At 41.6% G+C, this 22,734-nt stretch overlaps 1 protein-coding gene across 7 annotated transcripts in view; it reads right to left on the reverse strand.

Moving 5' to 3' along the window:
• BAIAP2L1 (BAR/IMD domain containing adaptor protein 2 like 1) overlaps window positions 1–22,734 on the reverse strand; it is a 134,670-nt gene that overhangs the window by 44,911 nt on the left and 67,025 nt on the right. For all 7 annotated transcript variants that reach the window (XM_056534445.1, XM_056534442.1, XM_056534446.1 and 4 more), the window contains one exon: window positions 22,575–22,661. In XM_056534445.1, coding sequence (XP_056390420.1) covers window positions 22,575–22,661 — 87 coding nt within the window. The remainder of the gene's footprint in view (window positions 1–22,574; window positions 22,662–22,734) is intronic.

The raw sequence follows: 22,734 nt of genomic DNA on the forward strand, positions 1-22,734 counted from the left end.
CTGAGATGCCCGGTCTTTGATAAGAGGCATCGGATGAGACAAGCCGGAGTTGCGGTACCCTAGCAGTGAGTGCAGGTGTGGATTGTTTCTTGTTACAAGCATTTGTCTGAACGTATTTACCTTTTCACCTAGCACCGCCAGTGGGACCTTTTTCGTACTGGGTGACCTCTCCGGAGTCTACCTCCATATATATCCTTTAAAGTACATTGGGGGAGATTTATCAAAACCTGTCCAGAGGAAAAGTTGCCCAGTTGCCCATAGCAACCAATCAGCTCACTTCTTTCATTTTTACCAAGGCCTCTGCAAAATGAAAGAAGCGATCTGATTGGTTGCTATGGGCAACTGGGCAACTTTTCCTTTGCACAGGTTTTGATAAATCTCCCCCATTGTGATTAACACCATATCAAGTTAGCAGTGCCGCTCCGTCACTTCTACCTACAACTCTTTAAATACTTAGGTATACAAATCTCAGGTAAATTAGAAGATCATTATAAATTAAACCTAGAACCCTTAATAAAGAACATGGAAAAGAAAATTAAAATATGGAGCGACTTCAACATTTCTAAAGCAGACAGAATGATATTAATTAAAACGATTATGTTGCTGAAAATATTATACGTATTTAGTGCTTCACCCATTTGGTGTGATGATTTTTTTTTTTTAAAAGAATGCTGTCAATCTTCAATGCTTTGATATGGGGCCGAAGAAGGGTGAGGATTAAAGGAGTACTCTGATGCTCGTTTTTTTAAGGGCAAACTAAGCCTAAAACAAAGTTATATAACATTGTAAATTACTTACCTTATCCATATGGCTCTTTTCCTGGTCTTCTCCCGCATTTCTTCTCCGACCGGAAGCTGGCTCCTTTTTCTTCAATCCATGACGCTCGACCGCTGCTTCTTAGGCACCGCCGCCATCTTAGCCCGGTGACTCATCGCTCCCATGAGTCACTGCGGGCTCTGCCGGCCTCCCAGTCCCGAGTCGGCCACTCCCCATCTCAGTAATATATTCATATATTCGCAGAGCTGAGCTGCCATAGGCTCAGCTCTGGAAACGCCTATCTCTGTGCTGTTTTTTTTTTGGTGGTGCATCAGAGTACTCCTTTAAGATAGAATATTTATGTCTACCCAGAAAAGAAGGGGGAATGGCGTTTCCGGACGTGAAAAAGTATTTTTTAGCCGCCCGATTATACTTTATTAGGGACTGGAGGAGATCTCATATGATTGAGTATTTGATGGAACGATGTAGAGGATCATATGATGATATTTACCAGTTACTGGAGTTAGGGCAATTAGAAGAGAAAGGATGGAAAAACTGTATAACAATAACTGCCTTGAAAAGAACGTGGAAAATGGTTAAAATGTGTATAAAATATTGTATCTTTCTTTTTTTTTTTTTTTTGTAATATGTGGTGGTAATAAAAAATAAAAATAAATAAATAAATAAATAAAAAGGACAGAAACAAGACTAAAAAACAACTTCAATGAGAGGTTGTAAACTGTCCTGACTGAGTCTAACAAAGCCTGGCTGTCACGTCTTCACGACAGAGGTTACGTCATCATATAGTAATGTCAACAGACAGCGACAGCGGCAATGTGAAGACGATGTAGACTAGGCAAGATTGTTCACAATAGCATTATGGCTTCTGTTCACAATGGCGCCATGTCAACTATGCTGTATTGCTTTTGGCACCAATCCTAATTTCTGTTGACATCCAATAGTAATAATATATAAATATTATAGTCCTAGAAAACCCTATAACTTGCCCAACGGTTAGTCAGTGGGTACCATTTTTACACCAGAACCAGATTTTTTCCCATAATGTCATATTCTATGGTAATGCAATCTTCTCTCATCCAGAATTGTGCAATTAAACATCTCCAATACAGTACTGACCATTGTTTATCTGCCAACCTACAGTGAAAACAACCAAAAATGTGATCAAACAATGGATCAAGAAGGAACCCGAGCCCCGCCGACCCTCGTCAGCTGGGATATCTTCCACAGGCAGCTATGTGGGCCCCACAAGTGCACATGATATCTTGCTGCGGAGTATTCTCATAATGGAAAGCGAGACGCCAGGACTGTCTGGACCAGCAAAAGAGATCGACAAAGCAAATATCTACTGGAACACCCATTGTAAGAGAGCAAGAAAGAGTCCAAATCCCTTCAGAAAGTGGAGGGACGCTGTATGGTTTTGAAGTACACACACACACACACACACACACACAGACACACACACACACACACACATCACCCAGGGAGAACAATGCAGCCGGCTCCAGGACATAATCAGATTAAACAGTCAGAAAGGGAATTAAAATCTTTCATCAGATTAACATTTGGAGCAGAGGGTAAAAAATGTTCCACTGCCCAATAGTCACTTACGTATATACATGAGTCTATTAACCAACTGAGAACAGTTTACAGCAGTGTTCCCCAACCAGTGGCTCCTCTAGCTGTTGCACAACTACAACTCCCATCATACCCTGACAACCGGAGAGCCACAAATTGGGGAACAATGCTCTAGAGATGTGTTTCCCAACCAGTGTGCCAAGCCTAGACTAAGACCCAAGGGGAAAGTCTACAGTGGATAAATTCATATACACAGACATTTAATTCAAGTCTACAGTAATATATTAAATGCATTTTTCTTTGCGGTTTTGGTAGTGTTTCCTGCTGTTTTAGGCATGTCTTTTTATTTATTTTTATTCTGGGTATGGCAGTCTGGAATATGGAAACTACATATGGGAGAGGGGTGTACACTACCTACAGGGGGTCCTAGCTAGAGGGTGGGGTGAACTTTCTACAGAAGGGTCTTACAAGGGGCAAACTACATACTGTATAGGCAGAGCACAATGTTGGTGGTGTTCTACCTATAGGGGCAAACTACATACAGGGGGAGCCAACTACAAATAATGGGGTCCTACCTATGGGGGGGGGCATACTATAGACAGGGGAACCAACTACATACATGGGGTCCTACCTACAGGGGGCAAACTACATACAGGGGGGAGCCAACTACAAATAATAGGGTCCTACCTGGGGGGGGGGGGGGGGGAGACAAAAGACAGAAAGGGGAAGCCTATCTACAGGGAGTAAACTACAGACAGGGGGAGCCAACTACATACATGGGGTCCTACCTCCAGGGAGCAAACTACAGACAGGGGGAGCCAACTACATACATGGGGTCCTACCTCAAGGGAGCAAACTACAGACAGGGGGAGCCAACTACATACGTGGGGTCCTACCTACAGTGGGGCAAACTACAAACAGGGGGAGCCAACTACATATGTAGGGTCCTACCTACAGGGGGAGCAAACTACATATGTGCGTTCCTACCTACAGGGGGAGCCTACTACATACGTGGGGTCCTACCTACAGGGAGCAAACTACAAACAGGGGGAGCCAACTACATACGTGGGGTCCTACCTACAGGGGGAGCCAACTACATAGGTGTGGTCCTACCTACAGGGGGAGCCAACTACATACGTGGGGTCCTACCTACAGTGGGGAAAACTACAAACAGGGGGAGCCAACTACATATGTAGGGTCCTACCTACAGGGGGCAAACTACATACAGGGGGAGCCAACTACATATGTGTTGTCCTACCTACAGGGGGAGCCAACTACATACGTGGGGTCCTACCTACAAGGGGAGCCAACTACATATGTGGGGTCCTACCTACAGGGAGCAAACTACATATGTGGGGTCCTACCTACAGGGAGCAAACTACAAACAGGGGGAGTCAACTACATATGTGGGGTCCTACCTACAGGGGCAGTTAGGAGATACATTTTAATCTCAAAATACACTGTTAAGTAAATTCCAGGTATGTCCTTTGGTAAATTATCATCACAGACCAGATTTATGCTAAAGTTGTTCATATACAGTATAAAAATGTGTATAGAGGGACTTTGTAATGGTCTGTAATGTTACAGGTCAGTGTTTCCCAACCAGGGTTTCTTCAGCTGTTACAAAACTACAACTCCCAGCTAAAGGCTGTCCGGGCATGCTGGGAGTTTTAGTTTTGCAACAGCTGGAGGCACCTGGTTGGGAAACACTGTTATAAGTAGTACTATTGCAAAGAAAACCATAAAGCACTCCATTAAGCATCTTAAATTACTCGTACAATTCATCACTTTGCCTGTAATTTAGCATTATGTCCGGCTCTTTAAATATCAGAGGCAGTAAAGCCCCAGAAAAGTGAACCGTAAATGACTAAATAAAAACTAAATGCACTTCCGCTCCGTCCCCATTAACCCGCTATTCTCTGTAAACCGTACTTTGTGATTGTTGCTATCGGATCCGGTGACCTTTTGTTAAAACTAAACACTCTTTTATGCTGCAACAGTGAGCAAATATTGACTGTGGGCCGACACAGTGTAACATCAGCAGTGCCTGGGCACCATCTGCCTGCCAGCGCTTACCACAGGATGTCAGCGTATGGCGTGGAGCATGCACAACACAGGATCACCTGAATGATGGGAACTCATCCGTACCATACAGTTACCAGGTGCAGATGGAAAGAAAACACTACAGAAGGTGGATACATAATGACTAACATATGTTTCTTATAATTGCATTGTGTTATTCCTCCTGGAAACGTATGCCTAAAGAGACAACTGGGTGTGACCAGACCATAGGGTGTCTCTCTACAATGGAGTGGACTTCGTAGGAGACAGGGAATTCTATGGTGCTGACCAGGACAGAGACAATTCCGGTGAGTAGGTTCAGGTAAAAAAAAACTTTATTCAGCCAAGATGCAACGCGTTTCACTGCACAAGCTGCGCTTGTGCAGTGAAACGCGTTGCATCTTGGCTGAATAAAGTATTTTTTACCTGAACCTACTTACCTGAATTGTCTCTATCCTGGTCAGTGCCATAGAATTACCTGCCACCTACAAAGTTCACTGGATTGCACAAGTTTACATGGGAAGGCTGCAAACGGACAACCAAAGAATCCTCCATTGTTCAATACGTGCTAACCATTGTTGCGCATGTCGGTACACAACCGGAGAGGGTAACAGACCATCTTGACCCCCGTCCCTGTCCGGCATTAGCACGTGTGATCCTCCACAGGGAGCGCCTCTGCTTTGTGTTTTTAGTCTCTACAATGGAAGCCAGGTGGCTAGATGCCTTGGGGGATAGGGGTGAAACAAAAGGATCAGGCAGTTAAAATCCAACATGCCCAATCCTTCTCTCCCCCAACACCATCTGTTGTGGGTAGTCGGGAAGGCCCTCATACACACTAGACCAGTGTTTCCCAACCAGTGTGCCTTTAGCTGTGTCAAAACTACAACCCCTAGAATGCCCGGACTGCATTAGAATGTTGACCAGTCCTGCCAACATCATTGTGGGGTGTGTGTGTGTGTGTGTGTGGGGGGGGGGGGGCTTGCCTGTAGCTGTCATTTTATACAACTTTTGTTGTGTCATAGTGACATTTGGGACGTTAAGATCAAATGTCTATGGGGTTGAGATCTGGAGACTGGCTAGGCCACTCCAGGACCTTGAAATACTTCTTACAAAGCCATTCCTTCATGCCCCGGGTGGTGTGTTTGGGATCAGTCATGCTGAAAGACCCAGCCACGTTTCATCTTCATTGCCCTTGCTGATGGAAGGAGGTTTTCACTCAAAATCTCGCAATACATGGCCCCATTCATTCTTTTCTTAACACGGATCAGTCTTCCCAGTCCCTTAGTGGAAAAACAGCCCCAAAGCATGATGTTTCCACCCCCCATGCTTCACACTAGGTATGGTGTTCTTTGGATGCAACTCTGCATTCTTTCTCCTCCAAACACGACGAGTTGAGTTTTTATTAAAAAGTTCTACTTTGGTTTCACACGAGCGGACCCACTGCGTATTTTACGCTGCAGATGCGCTGCTGAAAGACCCCTGCATGGTGGCTTACATGTGCCTGCTCGGAGCAGCAATAAGCCGCTACGAGCAGATACACTGCAATGTGCGAGTCGCAGCACGCATGCGCAGTATACTTGCACATTGCGGCAGCTCTCGGCCTAGCTCATAGAGCAAAGGAGCGGCCGCAATGTGTGCGAGAACACCGCACATGCTCGGCAACTCACACATAGCAGCATGTCTGATTGTAGCAGCGTATTGCTGCTCCGAGCAGGCACATGTAAAGCCACCATGCAGCGGTCCTTCAGCGGCGGATCTGCAATGTAAAATACGCTGTGGGTCTGCTCGTGTGAACGTACCCTTAAAGAAGTTTCAGGTCTGTGAGAGTCAGAAATCTTGCTTGTTTGTAGGTGACCAAATACTTATTTTCCACCATCATTTGCAAATAAATTCTTTAAAAATCAGAGAGTGATTTTTAGGATTTTTTTTTCTCATTATGTCTCTCATAGTTGAGGTATACCTACGATGAAAATTACAGGTCTCTCATCTTTTTAAACAGCAGAACTTGCAAAATTGGTGGCAGACAAAAAATTTTTGCCCCACTGTATGTCATGAACAAGAAAATGAAGTATTTCTCACAGAAAAGGAGAAAAGGATTGCAGTAACACATGTTTTGCTATACACATGTTTATTCCCTTTGTGTGTATTGGAACTAAACCAAAAAGGGAGGGGAAAAAAAGCAAATTGGACATAATGTCACACCAAACTACAAAAATGGGCTGGACAAAATTATTGGCACCCTTTCAAAATTGTGGAGAAATAAGATTGTTTCAAGCATGTGATGCTCCTTCAAACTCACCTGGGGCAAGTAACAGGTGTGGGCAATATAAAAATTGCACCTGAAAGCAGATAAAAAGGAGAGAAGTTCACTTAGTCTTTGCATTGTGTGTCTGTGTGTGCCACACTAAGCATGGACAACAGAAAGAGGAGAAGAGAACTGTCTAAGGACTTGAGGACCAAAATTGTGGAAAAATATCAACAAACGTTTTGACCATTGAAAACGTATTAAACCGTATTGAAAATTGTATACATAGACATAATTGTAAACCATATGTAACCAAATGCATCCAGTTGCAGACAGTTTGCTTTCAATACGGTTTTTAACGGTACTCAAAACCGTAGTTGACCACGGTTTTGTGTCCTGTTTGAAAACTGTACTGCAACCGCATATGTTTTTTTTTTACATGGACGTCAATGGGAAACGCACAAGTATACGGTTCCATACGGGAAACAGTATACGGTTTTTACTTTGCACATGCGCATTTTGCATCCTAAAGTCCCCATTTAAGACCCCTCCCATTAAAAACACACAATCTTTTCTTTAGAAAAACAGATTGAAAACAGTATGGCAAAAACGTGATGTTAACCCAGCCTTACAAGTCCATCTCCAGAGATCTAGATTTGCCTTTGTCTACAGTGTGCAACATTATCAAGAAGTTTGCAACCCATGGCACTGTAGCTAATCAACCTGGGCATGGACGGAAGAGAAAATTGATGAAAGGTGTCAACGCAGGATAGTCCGGAAGGTGGATAAGCAGCCCCAAACAAGTTCCAAAGATATTCAAGCTGTCCTGCAGGCTCAGGGAGCATCAATGTCAGCACAAACTATCCGTCAACATTTAAATGAAATGAAACGCTATGGCAGGAGACCCAGGAGGACCCCACTGCTGACACAGACATAAAAAAGCAAGACTACATTTTGCCAAAATTTACTTGAGTAAGCCAAAATCCTTCTGGGAAAATGAGGCCTACAAAGAAAAGAACACAGTACCTACAGTGAAATATGGTGGAGGTTCAATTATGTCTTGGGGTTGTTTTGCTGCCTCTGGCACTGGGTGCATTGAATGTGTGCAAGGCATCAGGAAATCTGAGGTTTACCAACGGATTTTGGGTCGCACTGTAGAGCCCAGTGTCAAAAAGCAGGGTTTGCGTCCAAGTTCTTGGTTCTTCCAGCAGGACAGTGACCCCAAACATACGTCAAAAAGCACCCAGAAACGGATAGCAACAAAGCGCTGGAGAGTTCTGAAGTGGCAGCAATGAGTCCAGATCTAAATCCCATTGAACACCTGTGGAGAGATCTTAAAATTGCTGTTGGGAAAAGGCGCCCTTCCAATAAGGCTAAGTTTCCACCTGGTTTTTATTCTGGCAGTTTTTGAGCCAAAGCCAGAAGTGTATTCAAAAGGAATAGGACATATAAAGGAAGGACTTACACTTCTCCTCCCTTATGGATCCACTTCTGACTTTGGCTCAAAAACTGCAGTGGCAGTTTTTCAAAAACTGCCAGAAAAAAAAAGTAGAAACTTAGCTTTAAGAGAGACCTGGAGCAGTTTGCAAAGGAAGAGTGGTCCAACATTCCGGCTGAGAGGTGTAAGAAGCTTATTGATGGTTATAGGAAGAAACTGATTTCAGTTATTTTTTCCAAAGGGTGTGCAACCAAATCTTAAGTTATGGGTGGAAATAATTTTGTCCAGCCAATTTTTGGAGTTTGATGACATTATGTGCAATTTGCTTTTTTTCCCTCCTTTTTTGGTTTAGTTCCAATACACACAAAGGGAATAAATGTGTATAGCAAAACATGTGTTACTGCAATCCTTTTCTGTGAGAAATACTTCATTTTCTTGAAAAATTTCAGGGGTGTCAACATGACATACATATTATATATATATATATATATAGAAACCAAAAACAGGCGCAGCACTCCAAAAAACAGTGTGATTTAATATCTCATGTCAGCATTACAACGTTTCAACTCCTCCTGGAGCCATTTTCAATGCTTGAAAATGGCTCCAGGAGGAGTTGAAACGTTGTAATGCTGACATGAGATATTAAATCACACTGTTTTTTGGAGTGCTGCGCCTGTTTTTGGTTTCTGTCTATGGAGGACTTTGATCGAGTCTTTTTTGGATGCTGGCACCACCATTGTTTGCTGGAATAGATAAGTAGTGCTGCATTTATTTGGGACTATATATATATATATATATATATATATATATATATATATATGCTGGTGTTTGCTTTGGCTCCATTTATCCACTAACAAGAGACGTAGACAAACAAATGGCCATTTCAGAAGTGATGCAATAAAAGGCTGGAAACGTAAAAGGGCTGTGCTCTAACAATTATCCATTCTGATTCAGCTTGTACTTCCAGTATTTTGTTATTGGGTAACTATGGACACAGAACACTCCCCGTGCGAACCTTCTTGCCCTCCACCTATGTCATTCACTATTGTACAGGCTCCTGCACTTTAGACTGCTGAGGTATAAACCCATCTATAGAAAAGTAAAGAGGAGCAACAAAGCAAGTGCAAACACTGGGAGAAATAAAATATATTAAAAAACAGTAATGAAGGCAGCTGGTAAGCACTCACTGCAAGAGACTTCTAGAGGTGTCAGAAATTGGTTCAACGGGGAGGCATGTAAGGTAGGTGCGGAGCGCACTTAAAAGGAGACAGCCAGCCGTTTCGCACATCGCTACGTGCTTCTTCCGGCCTCAACGAGGCCGGAAGAAGCACGTAGTGACGTGCGAAATGGTCGGCTACCACCTCTGAGCATTCCGCACCGTCCTTACATGCCTCCCCGTTGATCCGGTTTCTGAAACCTATAGACGTACATTGCGGTGCTTACCTGTCTTCTTCATTACAGTTTATTTGAGGTTGGACTATCTGTCCTATTTAGGTTTAGCACCCCAAGGAATTCACTTATTTAATACGTACTGAGCAGTCCAGGACACAGAGTGGATCTTTTCAGGATGTTGTAGCAGGCGACCATATAAAATAATATATTAATACTGACCATCCCGCAGCATTAGCTCCGATGTAGCAGAGTCAAGTATGTTACTCCGCACAGGCCCATGCAGGAAGAGGGTAGCCATGTTGGAGAGCTTTACCAGAAAAATTCTTGGACGGTGTAGTATTTTTAGGACATGCCAATCCCATTTCCAACCCCATCTGGCTACAATGGATTTCAGTCACAGTGGAAGAAATGCACAAAATGTGAACTAATACTTGGCAATAGAACATAAAAGGATTTTCCTCTTTTCTACAAAAAGTATTGTGGAAAACTGTATATTGCTGAGGAATCTCTTGGTGCTACATAAATAAATAAAAAATATAATAATAACATTAATAATAAACCGTGCCAAAGCAGCTCTATAAACTAATTCTGGCATGACCGCTTATTTGCATTCATGTGACTAGTGCTGGACTATACAATTCAAGTCTCAATCCATGAACATGGGTGGTGCTGCATTGAGGAGTAAAAAGGTTAAGCCCCGAGACAAAACTAACCTAATAATAGAGCAGAGACCTTTTTGACAATGTAGGATACCTAGACGAAGTGGGTGGTTGAGTATAGAAAGTCCCGGACTCCCAGTCGTGATTGATATACATGAAGCCATGAAACCAAATTGTTGGCAGTTGACTAGTAAACATGATTCAAGGATTATACAAAGGTGAGTGTACTTAATACCTCCCACTGTATACAGTGTTGGGTACTTATTATTGTTACTGTATACACAGAGCCAGGCCTCAGGATGGTAAATGTAGTGTTGGGGAAAATCCACAGGAGGAAATAATAATCTAAAATAAAAGAAAAAAAAGCTGTATACTCACTGTGCCAACTCCTTACCGATTTTGTGCCATCATCTCCCCCTGGTCCCCTGCCAGTCTCAAAGTAGATAGCTTAAATGGGCTACCCAGCCTTACGAAACTGATGAGCTGCCCTCAGAATAGGTCATTAATATTAAATAAACAGTGGTCCGACCCATTTTTTTGTGTGTAGATGCTTCAAAACACTTGAAAATTGCAGGTGGCTGATTTGTATAAAAGCCCATAAAACCGTGTAAACAGAATAGATAGTCTAAGGGTATGTTCACATGGCGGAATGTCCATGTGGAATTCCACACGGACATTACGCTGCAGCAGAGTTCCATTGATTTCAATGGGATTCTGCTGCACTGTTCACAAAGGTGGCTTTTCCATGGCAGATGTTTCTGCCGTGGAAATCCTGATTCCGGCATCTGCAAAAAGACTAGACTTGTTTATTCTTTTTTGCAGATTTTGCTTGGAAACGCATTGCCGGCGTATATCCGAGTGGTCCTAGACTGTGCCAGATTTTTAAAAGTGACTCAGTTTCAAAATTTTAGACTTTGCATTATCCATTCGTTGCCTTAGTTATGCTGCATTAATTTGTGCTAACAAAAAAAAAAAGTGGTAAATTTTTTGATGAATTTAGGTCCCGCTGCTTTTACTAAAACCATAGCAAAGGCACCAATTCCCAAAAGGCATTGAAAATGTGGTGCAGATTACGTAAACCAGTTTTATTTGGGCACAGATTGCATTAGACTCCGTGCAAGCAGTTTTGAGCCCCCATGACGTGGTTGTGATTTCTTTGACTGCCTCCTTCCGCTCTCTTTTTCCTGTTTTTAAAAGAATCCAGATTACACAATGTTCTCAATATCATCCTTTTTAATCTTCTGATCGATGACATGGCTAACCTGTACCATAATGCTTATGTTCTGATTCACAACTCGCCCACATAGGAAAGAAACAGCAGCTGAACCCTCATAGCAGAAGAAGATCACCTGGCACCATGCTCAGGAGTGTATTGGATTTTCTGAGTTAGGAAACAAGTGACATTGCTCAAGAAGAACCTGCTATGATGTAACCGGCTTTGTACCCATCATTAAAAGGACACAGATGAGGACACTGGAAAGAAAATATGAGAGAAGTTGCAAAACTAAATACACATTTCACTACTGACAAAACCCAGATGCGTACACAGGGATCAACAATACTCTCACTTCAGGAGTCTAGTTGCACTGTTTGTAGAGTATGTAGGATGTATTATACAGTTTGCAGAGTATGTAGGATGTATATATACACTGTTTGTAAAGTATGTAGGATGTATTTTATAGTTTGTAGAGTATGTATACACAGTTTGTAGAGTATGTATTATACAGTTTGTAGAGTATGTAGGATGCATTTTATAGTTTGTAGAGTATGTAGGATGTATACACAGTTTGTAGAGTATGTAGGATGTATTATACAGTTTGTAGGGTATGTAGGATGTATACACAGTTTGTAGAGTATGTAGGATGTATACACAGATTGTAGAGTATGTAGGATGTATTATACAGTTTGCAGAGTATGTAGGATGTATATATACACCATTTGTAAAGTATGTAGGATGCATTTTATAGTTTGTAGAGTATGTAGGATGTATTATACAGTTTGTAGAGTATGTAGGATGTATTATACAGTTTGTAGGGTATGTAGGATGTATACACAGTTCGTAGAGTATGTAGGATGTATTTTATAGTTTGTAGAGTATGTAGGGTGTATACACAGTTTGTAGAGTATGTAGGGTGTATACACAGTTTGTAGAGTATGTAGGATGTATTATACAGTTTGTAGACTGTAGGATGTATACACAGTTTGTAGAGTATGTAGGATGTATACACTGTTTGTAGAGTATGTAGGATGTATACACAGTTTGTAGGATGTATACACAGTTTGTAGAGTATGTAGGATGTATACACAGTTTGTAGGATGTATACACAGTTTGTAGAGTATGTAGGATGTATACACAGTTTGTAGGATGTATACACAGTTTGTAGAGTATGTAGGATGTATACACATTTTGTAGAGTATGTAGGGTGTATTATACAGTTTGTAGGGTATGTAGGATGTATACACAGTTCGTAGAGTATGTAGGATGTATTTTATAGTTTGTAGAGTATGTAGGGTGTATACACAGTTTGTAGAGTATGTAGGGTGTATACACAGTTTGTAGAGTATGTAGGATGTATTATACAGTTTGTAGACTGTAGGATGTATACACAGTTTGTAGAGTATGTAGGATGTATACACAGTTTGTAGAGTATGTAGGATGTATACACAGTTTGTAGGATGTATACACAGTTTGTAGAGTATGTAGGATGTATACACATTTTGTAGAGTATGTAGGATGTATACACATTTTTTAGAGTATGTAGGATGTATACACAGTTTTTAGAGTATGTAGGATGTATTATACAGTTTGTAGAGTATGTAGGATGTATTATACAGTTTGTAGAGTATGTAGGATGTATACACTGTTTGTAGAGTATGTAGGATGTATACATAAGGGGGGTGTAGCCCTTGAATGTTGCTCTTCAGAGGGGTTGTTTTCCCATACACCCTATAAATACTTTCCTGTCTAATAGAAGGGGGCATTATAGATCTAAATAGGTGATCATATCAGCTGTAAATTTGAAGTGTAACTCTAGATTTCCAGGCCACTCTCAATGGCCTTATGCTTTGTAACATACCAGACAGCATATAAGCGAAGGATGTCCAAATTAAACAACCCCTAAAAAAATACCTACAGATCTGATATACTTTACATGTAACCACAGGCCATTAAACAAGATCTTCCTCTATTATACATTACATGTTTGGCCATTTATCTGAAATTTGAGGAAATTCATATAAATGATGATGAGATAATGAACATTAAACACTATAGATACCTAATATGGTCTTAATATGGGAATGAATGCTGTAGACCCAATAGAGGGTATTCATGGTAAATCACTTATACCACTTTCTACAAACTTTCCAATCCACAAGCGATGCATTAGGCGCCTCATATGAATAGTTCTGCTTTTTTTCACATTCGCTTTATGTTTACCCACACAAACTTCCACATCCTGACAATGATTATCTATGACACCCAAATTATAACATGTAAAACAGTGTAAAAAGAGAACTACTTGTGTGTAACAATCTTTATTTAAACTAAAACCCAATTTTTTCATCCATGGTTCCTCTGGAATTTGTGCCAATTTTGTCTGATGAATATGTTTAGTATTGTAGCTAAGGATCATTTTAACTTAATGGGCAGAGCTGCAATACCACACACAACCAATGGACATGTGGGACAATTTTTTTTGGGGGTAAAAAAAAGCAAACCTGATGGGGCTGTTTACCATACTTCATAAGGCTTGCGACCCAAAGAAGGGAGGTATAACCTGTGATATCTTTTCATGATAATGCCACAATTGCGGACCATCTCCAAGCAAAAACATCATATTAATTCTATGACAGAAATGGATGTCACATCAAGGACGTTCAGCACATTTTAAGAGATTATGGTTATGTACCTAGTCCTACCAAAAAGATCTTAGCTACCACCTCTGAGACATGCAGCCTTGTAATACATTAACATGTGGTGCTTTCAAAACATCTGCACCCCCATCATATGGTACTTGGACCCTAAAAATGGAATAACTGGTTCAGCGCGGCTTGATATGCACCCAGCAGTAGCTAGTCGGTAATGAATGACGCCGTTATGACTGCTGTCCCAATTGTTGTCCATGGACCTTCAGTGCACTGGATACAAAAGGGTCATAGATTCACTTACTGTGAAAAACGGTGTGGAGCTGGTTTTCAGGTTATTGACTTAACACGCACATAGCTTATGGCCTCACGTTCACATATGTTTGAACACAGAAGTGACTTTCTTTCAAAGAATGAGTAAAATCACTGCAGGACAGATAAGAAAATGCTGATGTGGAACTAGTCAGGACTATCAGGTCACATTAACAATGTCATTATTAACAGGTAATTGTATATGGATGAAGAGGTGGTTGTAAAAATCCTAAACTAACCCTTTACCTGATATCTAATGGACAACTGTGTGTGACTTCAGTTTAGGGTGAACAGGGAATTACCACGATAACCATGGAAGGTTAAAGAGCGAACATGGAAACCCAGACCTCCTGGAAGGGCTTGGAGCCAGCCAACCTCAGGTCTCACTACAACAATCAATTAAAAAGGCTATAAAAGCTCAAAAAAGCTGCTGGTATAAACTGGTTTAGGTACAACTTGTCCTCACATTGCCTTGCTTAGGCTTCTTTCTCACTGTCGTAAGTACACGGCATTGTGACGGCCGTCAGGGGAGACCTGGGAAATAGCGAGAGAAAAATTACTGCTTCTGCTGTCTTTTTTCCTCGCACTACTTCCATTAAAAAAATGGCGCCCAGCGACCCCCATAATAGTAAATGGAAGCGCTGGGACCCGTTGTAGTCTGTTTCTCCCAGTCACGAGAAAGGCCATTAAAGTTACAAAAAAATTTAAATAAAGACTTCAACGGCCATTCTCGACGGGGAGAAACAACAGTGTGAAAGGGGTCTTAATTACAACTTTTCCTAACAACAGATCCATACACATTCCAGGAAGTCTCTATAGAGCAGGGTACAGGCGGATCAGATGAGGCCTCTTGGATACAGTTCCTGTCCCACATCAGTACAGATGCAGATACAGTACTGGTTGGCTAAGTTAGATGCAACTAAGATTCGTCTGAAAGCCCTAGGCACGTTTCTAGGATCTACACTGACTTAAAAGGTGGCTACCTATCGATGCCACTAGAGACAGTCATTCTGGAGTAAAATTTATTTGAATACTTTTTCCCAGGAGAATTGTTTGTAAAACTCTACATCAGTTGCACAAGGAGAACCAGTATACTGTATACTGCCCACTAAATCCACAAAATAAAAAAAGGGCATTGTTAACTTGAGGGTAAATTTGGGGATTATTCAGGCAATTAATGGGTACATAATAACAGGTATTAAACCTTCATGGATATATAAAATAAATCTTTTAAGGGAACATTCACACATGAGTCCTTTGCTGCAGATTTTCTGCAGTAGGTTTTGTCTACCCATTGACTTTAATGGTTAGCAAATTCCACACCAACAGTGTTATTCTCATCACTGAAGATTGGACATGAACTGCGCCCATCAGACCCCACCAACTTTAATGGTGTCCATTGGGTTACTGGCATGGTGTGCAGCATATCAGCAGACAAAGCGGTGCAATATGCTGCACTCAAACACAGGTGTGAACTCAGCCTTAGCCTAAAAAAGAACAGCAACATTTCCAAAATTTGGCATCAACAGGGCCTTATAGGTACAGAATTATCAAGCACTATAGACTACTACATTGAGGAAAATCATATATTCAGATTTATGCTGTACACAGAAAACAAGAATAGTGGCACCATGTTTTGTTACAGCCCTCAGCCCTGACATATGACTACAAGTGACTAGTGACCGTTTACTGTCAAGAAGAGTATCACTTCGAGGGATTCTCCACCCACTTTTATTGGTCACACACCCTGGACAGCAAGGATGAGATCGAGAATGGCAGCTTATGCAGTCAGTATAGTGCTTATGGAGAAAATGGTGTGACAGGCTGGTTGCTAAGGATGAACTATCTAAGAATACAAAAGAATTGTCCGACAAACATCCACAGCAACCAGTCTCTCTCAACTTAGCTAAAGACAAAACTGGAAGTGATCTGAAAAAAGAGAGAAATGCCTGATAACACAAGAAGGAGGTCTTACTTGAAGGAACTTTAGAAATAGGTCTGGGGTTTACGGACACAGGTAGAAAATGTCATTATGACGCACTATGTTAGGAAAGTCACAGTCGCTAAATTATGACTTTCTGAATATCATGGCAAAGACCACACGCCATATAAGAGCCCTCTGGCTCTAGTCAGATCAGTGTTATTGTTGGTGTTGCCTGATCCTTTATATTGGTTTGTATTTCCTTTTTCTTTTTGAGGCCTCACCAACAAAATGGTTCCACCGATGTATTTAAAACCACCTTAAGCATCTGCAGTACTGAGATCAGGTGATGGCGTTCAGAATTACGGTGTGATTTACACTCTTGGCAGGATATAAGTCTCAGATCTTGGCTAGTCTCACTAGAGATACCGGTTTTGTACCAGGGAACTCATCTTCTGCTCGATTTAAGAATGTAATTTCTGCAATAGAAAGGAAATGCCGATCGCCGAGTGTCAGGAAGAGCTCTCTCTATTTATTTATGACATTTTTTTTTTAAAGTTTAGATTATCCACCGGTTTTGGTAGCCAGAAGTTTAAAAGTCATGACCTGTAGGAGTAAGTTCACATGGGTTGGCGTTCATGCAGAAAATGTCCACGGAAAATCTGCAAACAATATATAAATAAAGGAACAAACGTGAGTGAGGCAGCGGGGAGCCTGGGCACTGCTGGTATATACTAAGCGGAAAATCTGTCAGACGCAAAGTATGGATGGACGGGGTATGGCGGGGGTGCAACAGTGTCTATAACACTGCCGTATATAAATAAAACCTGCAAGACAAACTGTGCCAATTTTAGGGCAGATTTGCTGCTGCATATTTTCCTGTGAATTATGCAAATAAATAAAGAAAAAAATCTATAGGTTTGAAATCCGCAGTTGTGTATTCAGCTGTGGATCCACGGTAGTCTTATGAAAAAAACTGCGACAATGCCTTTTGGGTATGCTCACATGCTGGACTTAAAATCCAATGTGAATTGCTGTGGCCAAGCCTCAGATTTCTGTTGCAGGTAGGTCGCAGATCTCCAGTAGATTTACAGGTGGATTAGCGCCATTACTATTAAATGAGGATAATCCTCAGCATTTCTGTCTCAAATAAGTGAACTGCCGCTTTACTCTATCACAACAGAGGAGAGATTGGAGGCACTTATAAATATAAAAATTATGTAATTTTATTAGATATACATTTAAAAAAAAAAATGTAAAATTACATATAGGGAGAAACATACACGGATTCCAGAAGTGGCGGCGCCCGGCCGAGGCTGCACTTCATGCGCCGTTTTTAGCAGATGGACAGGTGGTTCCTCTAAAGGTAATCCCATGACAACTTTTGATTGGTGGACATCACCTTAAATATGATTGCTTGCTGAGTAAACGCCAACCCCAGGACGAAGGACTCGCCGAAACGTGCGTTGGGGTGGCGTTGCTCCAGCAGACCCTGATAACATTTGGATGCTATAGCTTGGTATGCCTATTGTCTCTACTGTGTGCATTGTACCGTATGATGGTTAGAGCATTGTATTGCCTATATATGATTTGTTACATGCACACGTGAGACTATGCACTATGTCACTTTCCTTTATATCATTTATTAATGTGGATCTGTCTGTGAGCAATGCCTTTGTCTCTCCACTTTGTGGATGTTTCTCCCTATATGTAATTTTAAAAATTTAATTTTTTTTAATGTATATCTAATAAAATTACATAATTTTTATATTTATAAGTGTCTCCAATCTCTCCTCTGTAGTGATATATTTGTGTAGGTGTACACAATAGGCTAATTGTAATAAGCACAAGCTTAATACATTGATACAAAACTTTAGTTTGCTGTTGTGTTTATATGCCGCTTAACTCTGCAGATTTTTTTTCCCACCCCATGGCATAAAACAACGCAAGAATACCCTCATGCATGTGATCGGGTAGTGGAAACCCCATTTACGTGCACTGGAGCTGGATTGTTACCAAACTTGATGCAGCTTTTAGTACAAAGGTGGAGATGTCAAAACTTGTGCAGAGGAAAAGTGGTGCAGTTGCCCATAGCAACAAATAAGAGGTTTTATATTTAAACCCAATTATATTAGGTCCATAACTACATATTTTTGAATTGCTTCAGTAGAATGATTGCTCTGACTGCTCCCTAAGCATACAGAGCAGAGCGATGACACAGGCCTTTCCCAGGCTGTCAATCTTATTAAGGGGGCCTGATTACAGCCGAAGAAGACAGGACTAGGTGAGTATAGCTCTCAACCAAGCGACTACTTATGAGGCCGGCGGGGGAGACTTACTAACTTCATATCCTCGCTAACTCTGTGGGCAGGAATGTCTCCCAGGGATGGTGAGGAAAAAGATTTTACCATATATAATGTGTTGCCATGTATTATATATATGGTAAATTATTGTGAATGGTTCCCGGAATCTGTGGACAGTTTCATTGTCTTAACACATTGAACACCATTAAGATCTGAATCCTAAGTGCATTCACCCTCCTTTCAAGCAGAAAATCATAAAGCAGATTATGAACTTGGGCTATGGAATAAGCCTGTGGAGTAGAGACCGGCCTCTCTATACATGTTTACACAGACTTCATACAGGCAACAATGCACTAATCCTCCTATTCCATCCACTGACTTGTAGCTTCTGTAGACAGATTACAGTCATTATGATGGCTGTCTGTAATGCACGGAACAGTAAAGGCTGCCGTATTTATCAAAGAACAAAAATGGGCTCATGTTCAGTGGTCTTTGTTCACAAATTATATCTGGTCAATACACATCATATCACATATCCATTTCTTCCTCCCCCATCAGTAACACAGAAGAACAGAGTCCTCTGCTCCTTTTCACCTGTATGTCTGCATTGAGGAGGAATTGGGTGGATGCAGCTGAGCACGCACTCTGACACAGGTCTCACAGCCAAATAATCACAGCTAATGAATGTAAATGGGGTTGTCTTGTGTCCTGCAAGTGGCCACGACCCAAAAGTTGCAAGACACCAATCCAAAAATGGCTTCTGGACGCACCCAATCATGGACCAAAACATGGCCCCATTTACTTTCAGATTACTAGCTGCAATGCCGTAGGGTAACATGGTGCTCCTCGGCTCTGTGGCGGCCAAAGTCCTGGTGAAGCCATCGCCTAATAGACATACAAAGACAGCTGAAAGCTTTCTTTAATTCAGGCTGTATATTGTGGCAGTATTGACCATTGGCCTATACAACTGCTCATCACAGACATGATGCTAAGGCGGAACATCTGGATGTTCTGTGCTAGTCATGGTCCTAGGAACGAGGGCACCAGTGATCTAATATTTATTACCAATCTTAGGAGGTAAACAACATTTTTACCTTCAGTTTTCATGACCAAGAAACACCCCTGATATTAATCCCTAGCCTGTGATGATTCCAAGAATACCTTATTTTCATTATTCAAAGCAATTTTGATGGACACTTCCATTACTAGACGAGGCCCTGCACCACTCCTATTGAAGCCACTCAGGATTTAGGCGCTCACGCTCTCCTCAGCCGGGACGTCGTTTGCCCCTCACTACTATTCTCTGGCACCCTGATTCGGCACTGGTATTGTTAGGAAGCTATACGCAGCTTTCACTATTGCTGCATATCTTGTAGAAAATAAACTAGTTGAGTTGGAAGAAGGACATAATAGGCAGGATGAAGGCAGATTACCTGTAAGACGTTACAATTATCGATAATGCAACTGATTACAACAATTACTCTTTATCTATTTACAATTGGACTCCATGTAGCTGGAAGTGCGCTGCAGAAAAGTATGTGTAAATTTGTTTTAACTAATAGAGCTGAGGTCGTAGTGAGGAAAATAGAGATGGGAAATTTCATTGTCACAAACCCTTTATACAAGAATGGAGCCAAAATCAGGTAGAGGAGTCTAAAGTGACCCCATATTCTCTACTCTTAAAGGGGTTATCCCAATATTAATACTCATGACCTGTCCCAATAATCATAAGAATTGTGGCCCCTTGCTCTCCCTGTGTGTATGGAGTGGTGGTCGAGCATGCCTACTGTGATGTCATTCACTCTCTATGTGACTAATGTCAATAGGGTACGACATTGTGCTCTATTTGGCAGTCCTACTGTGAAAGGTGCAGCATCATGAAAGCATGACCACTACTCCATACACACAGAGGAGCTAAAGGACCGATCAGATTCCTATAACCTATACGATGATCAGGTGATATATTTTATTTTGGGGTAAGCCCTTTAACCTGATCAGAACAGAGGCATGGACAATGCCAGTACGATCGGAGGTCCAGGTCTTGGTCCCCAGAGTAGACTTTCTTTTGGTGAACGCTTATGAGTATCCAAAAATCTGCTATAAAGTTGTGGAGCAAAATTACAGACAGTAGTAGTCATGGCACCAAAAATCTGATCTCACAACGTATGAAAGTGGGAATGAGGCCAGAGTCAAACGTGTCAGGAGGGTGTCGACTGAAGCCCTGTAACTACATCATCGCTTCTGATCAACGTGTCTCTATGTATACAGTCTAAGTGACATATATACTGTGATTTGAAAATAAACCTGTGGTCCTGACCAGTACTGCCTCCCTGTGTTAGTAACACTATCTGGTCTCCTACAAATCTGCTCCTCATCCAAGTGTAGTGTATGATAGTGACTTCCTTCTAGGCAATATAGATATGCTTCCAATTAACAGACACTTGCACATTCTCCCGGGACCCTATTTCATCTCAGTTATTTATAGCCTAGCTGTTTAAATGGGTTGCTTAGAAAGACACCTTAAAAATAGAAACCAAAGCGGTGATCAACTGATCGCTGCGGGACCGGCTTCTCCATGGGAAGCTGCTTCTGGTCAGACATTTACCCTTCAAACCCTAACGCACATTTAGCAGTGCCCCTTCCTAGATGCCTTCTCTCTCTCTATATATAACCTTGGATTGCATTTTTCCCATCTGATAAATGTTCTGCTCATTCAGCCTGACCAAAAGAATCCAGCAAACACAGATACACAGTGTGGTAATGTTTGCACTATTCTATTTGCTCCCAACCACACCTTAGGCTGGAAGACTGAGAAGTGCACAAAGTCACTGCCTCGTGTCCTGAACGATCAAGGCAACTTCTGTAAATTCAGCCAGGGATTAAAAGGGTCTTTTTATTATGACAACTCCCTGTCCCATACATCCCATCGTCACAAGGGAAGACAATTTTTTATAAGACCCCCATCATCTGCTGTATAAACCTACAGACATACAGTATTATATACACTATAGCAACACGGAGTTCAGGAAATTGGATCCAGGTAAAAACATTTTTTAATAGACAACTTTAATGCATGAAAAAAAAAAAGCCTTAAACAGATGCACATAGCTAGGCACAGTCTTGACTCAAACGCCAAGGATCTTCCTGTTAAATGCAGGATCAGCACAGCCCCTCCTCTGTCTCCTTATTGTCTTACATATGGTGCTCACAAATGAAACACAGCGTGAACATACACTTGCATGAAGAACTTAGCTTGGAGCACTCACCTCGGACACAATACATGCAGCAGTAGAACGTCTTTATTCAGGTTGCAGGTGAAGAGTACAGCAGGGAGGTGGGAAGACGAAACAAGGACGGGTGGGTTCAGCCGGTGGGCGACAGCCCACCGGCTGAACCCACCCGTCCTGGTTTTGTCTTCCCACCTCCCTGCTGGGCCAGGTGAGTGCTCCAAGCTAAGTTCTTCATGCAAGTGTAATGATTGAGGTCTATGGACCAAAATGCGTCAGGCTTGTCGCACCTATCTACATGTTCTGTGAACCATGCATTATAGTTACTAACTATAATGCATGGTTCACAGGACATGTAGATAGGTGCGACAAGCCTGACGCATTTTGGTCCATAGACCTCAATCATAGACCCTAAGACGTGCCAATCTACATGTCATTTGAATAATGTATTAACATTGTCTAATAAAGATTATGGCCCAGATTTATCACACTTTGTGAGAGAAAAAAATGGAGTGATTTTCCCACAACAACCAATCACAGCTCAGCTTTCACTTTACCAGAGCTCGTAAGCTGAGCTGTGATTGGTTGCTGTGGGAAAATCACTCCATTTTTCCTCTCACAAAGTTTCATAAATCTGGGCCTAGGTTTTTACCTGGTTTGTGCAGACACTAACCAGGAAGAGGGCAACATTGTGTTTTAGTGTACAGACATATAAAACGGCTTCTCAGAAAGTGATGTAAATGAAGAATCTGCCCCTATGGCCATTTTCCCTTGTGTATCGTAAGGACAATTCTTACCCAGATCCTTGGAGACTGGAGACACTCTGGATATTTCTCCCATCTTGGCTACTCCATCGTAATAAGCTCTTCCTGCTAGTACCATTGCTGCAAGGAAAAAATACATAGTTAAAAAAAAAACTGGAACTGAAATGCCAATTCATTACAATATTCCGATGTA

This window comes from Hyla sarda, chromosome 8 (assembly GCF_029499605.1).
Source record: "Hyla sarda isolate aHylSar1 chromosome 8, aHylSar1.hap1, whole genome shotgun sequence".
NCBI lineage: Eukaryota > Metazoa > Chordata > Amphibia > Anura > Hylidae > Hyla > Hyla sarda.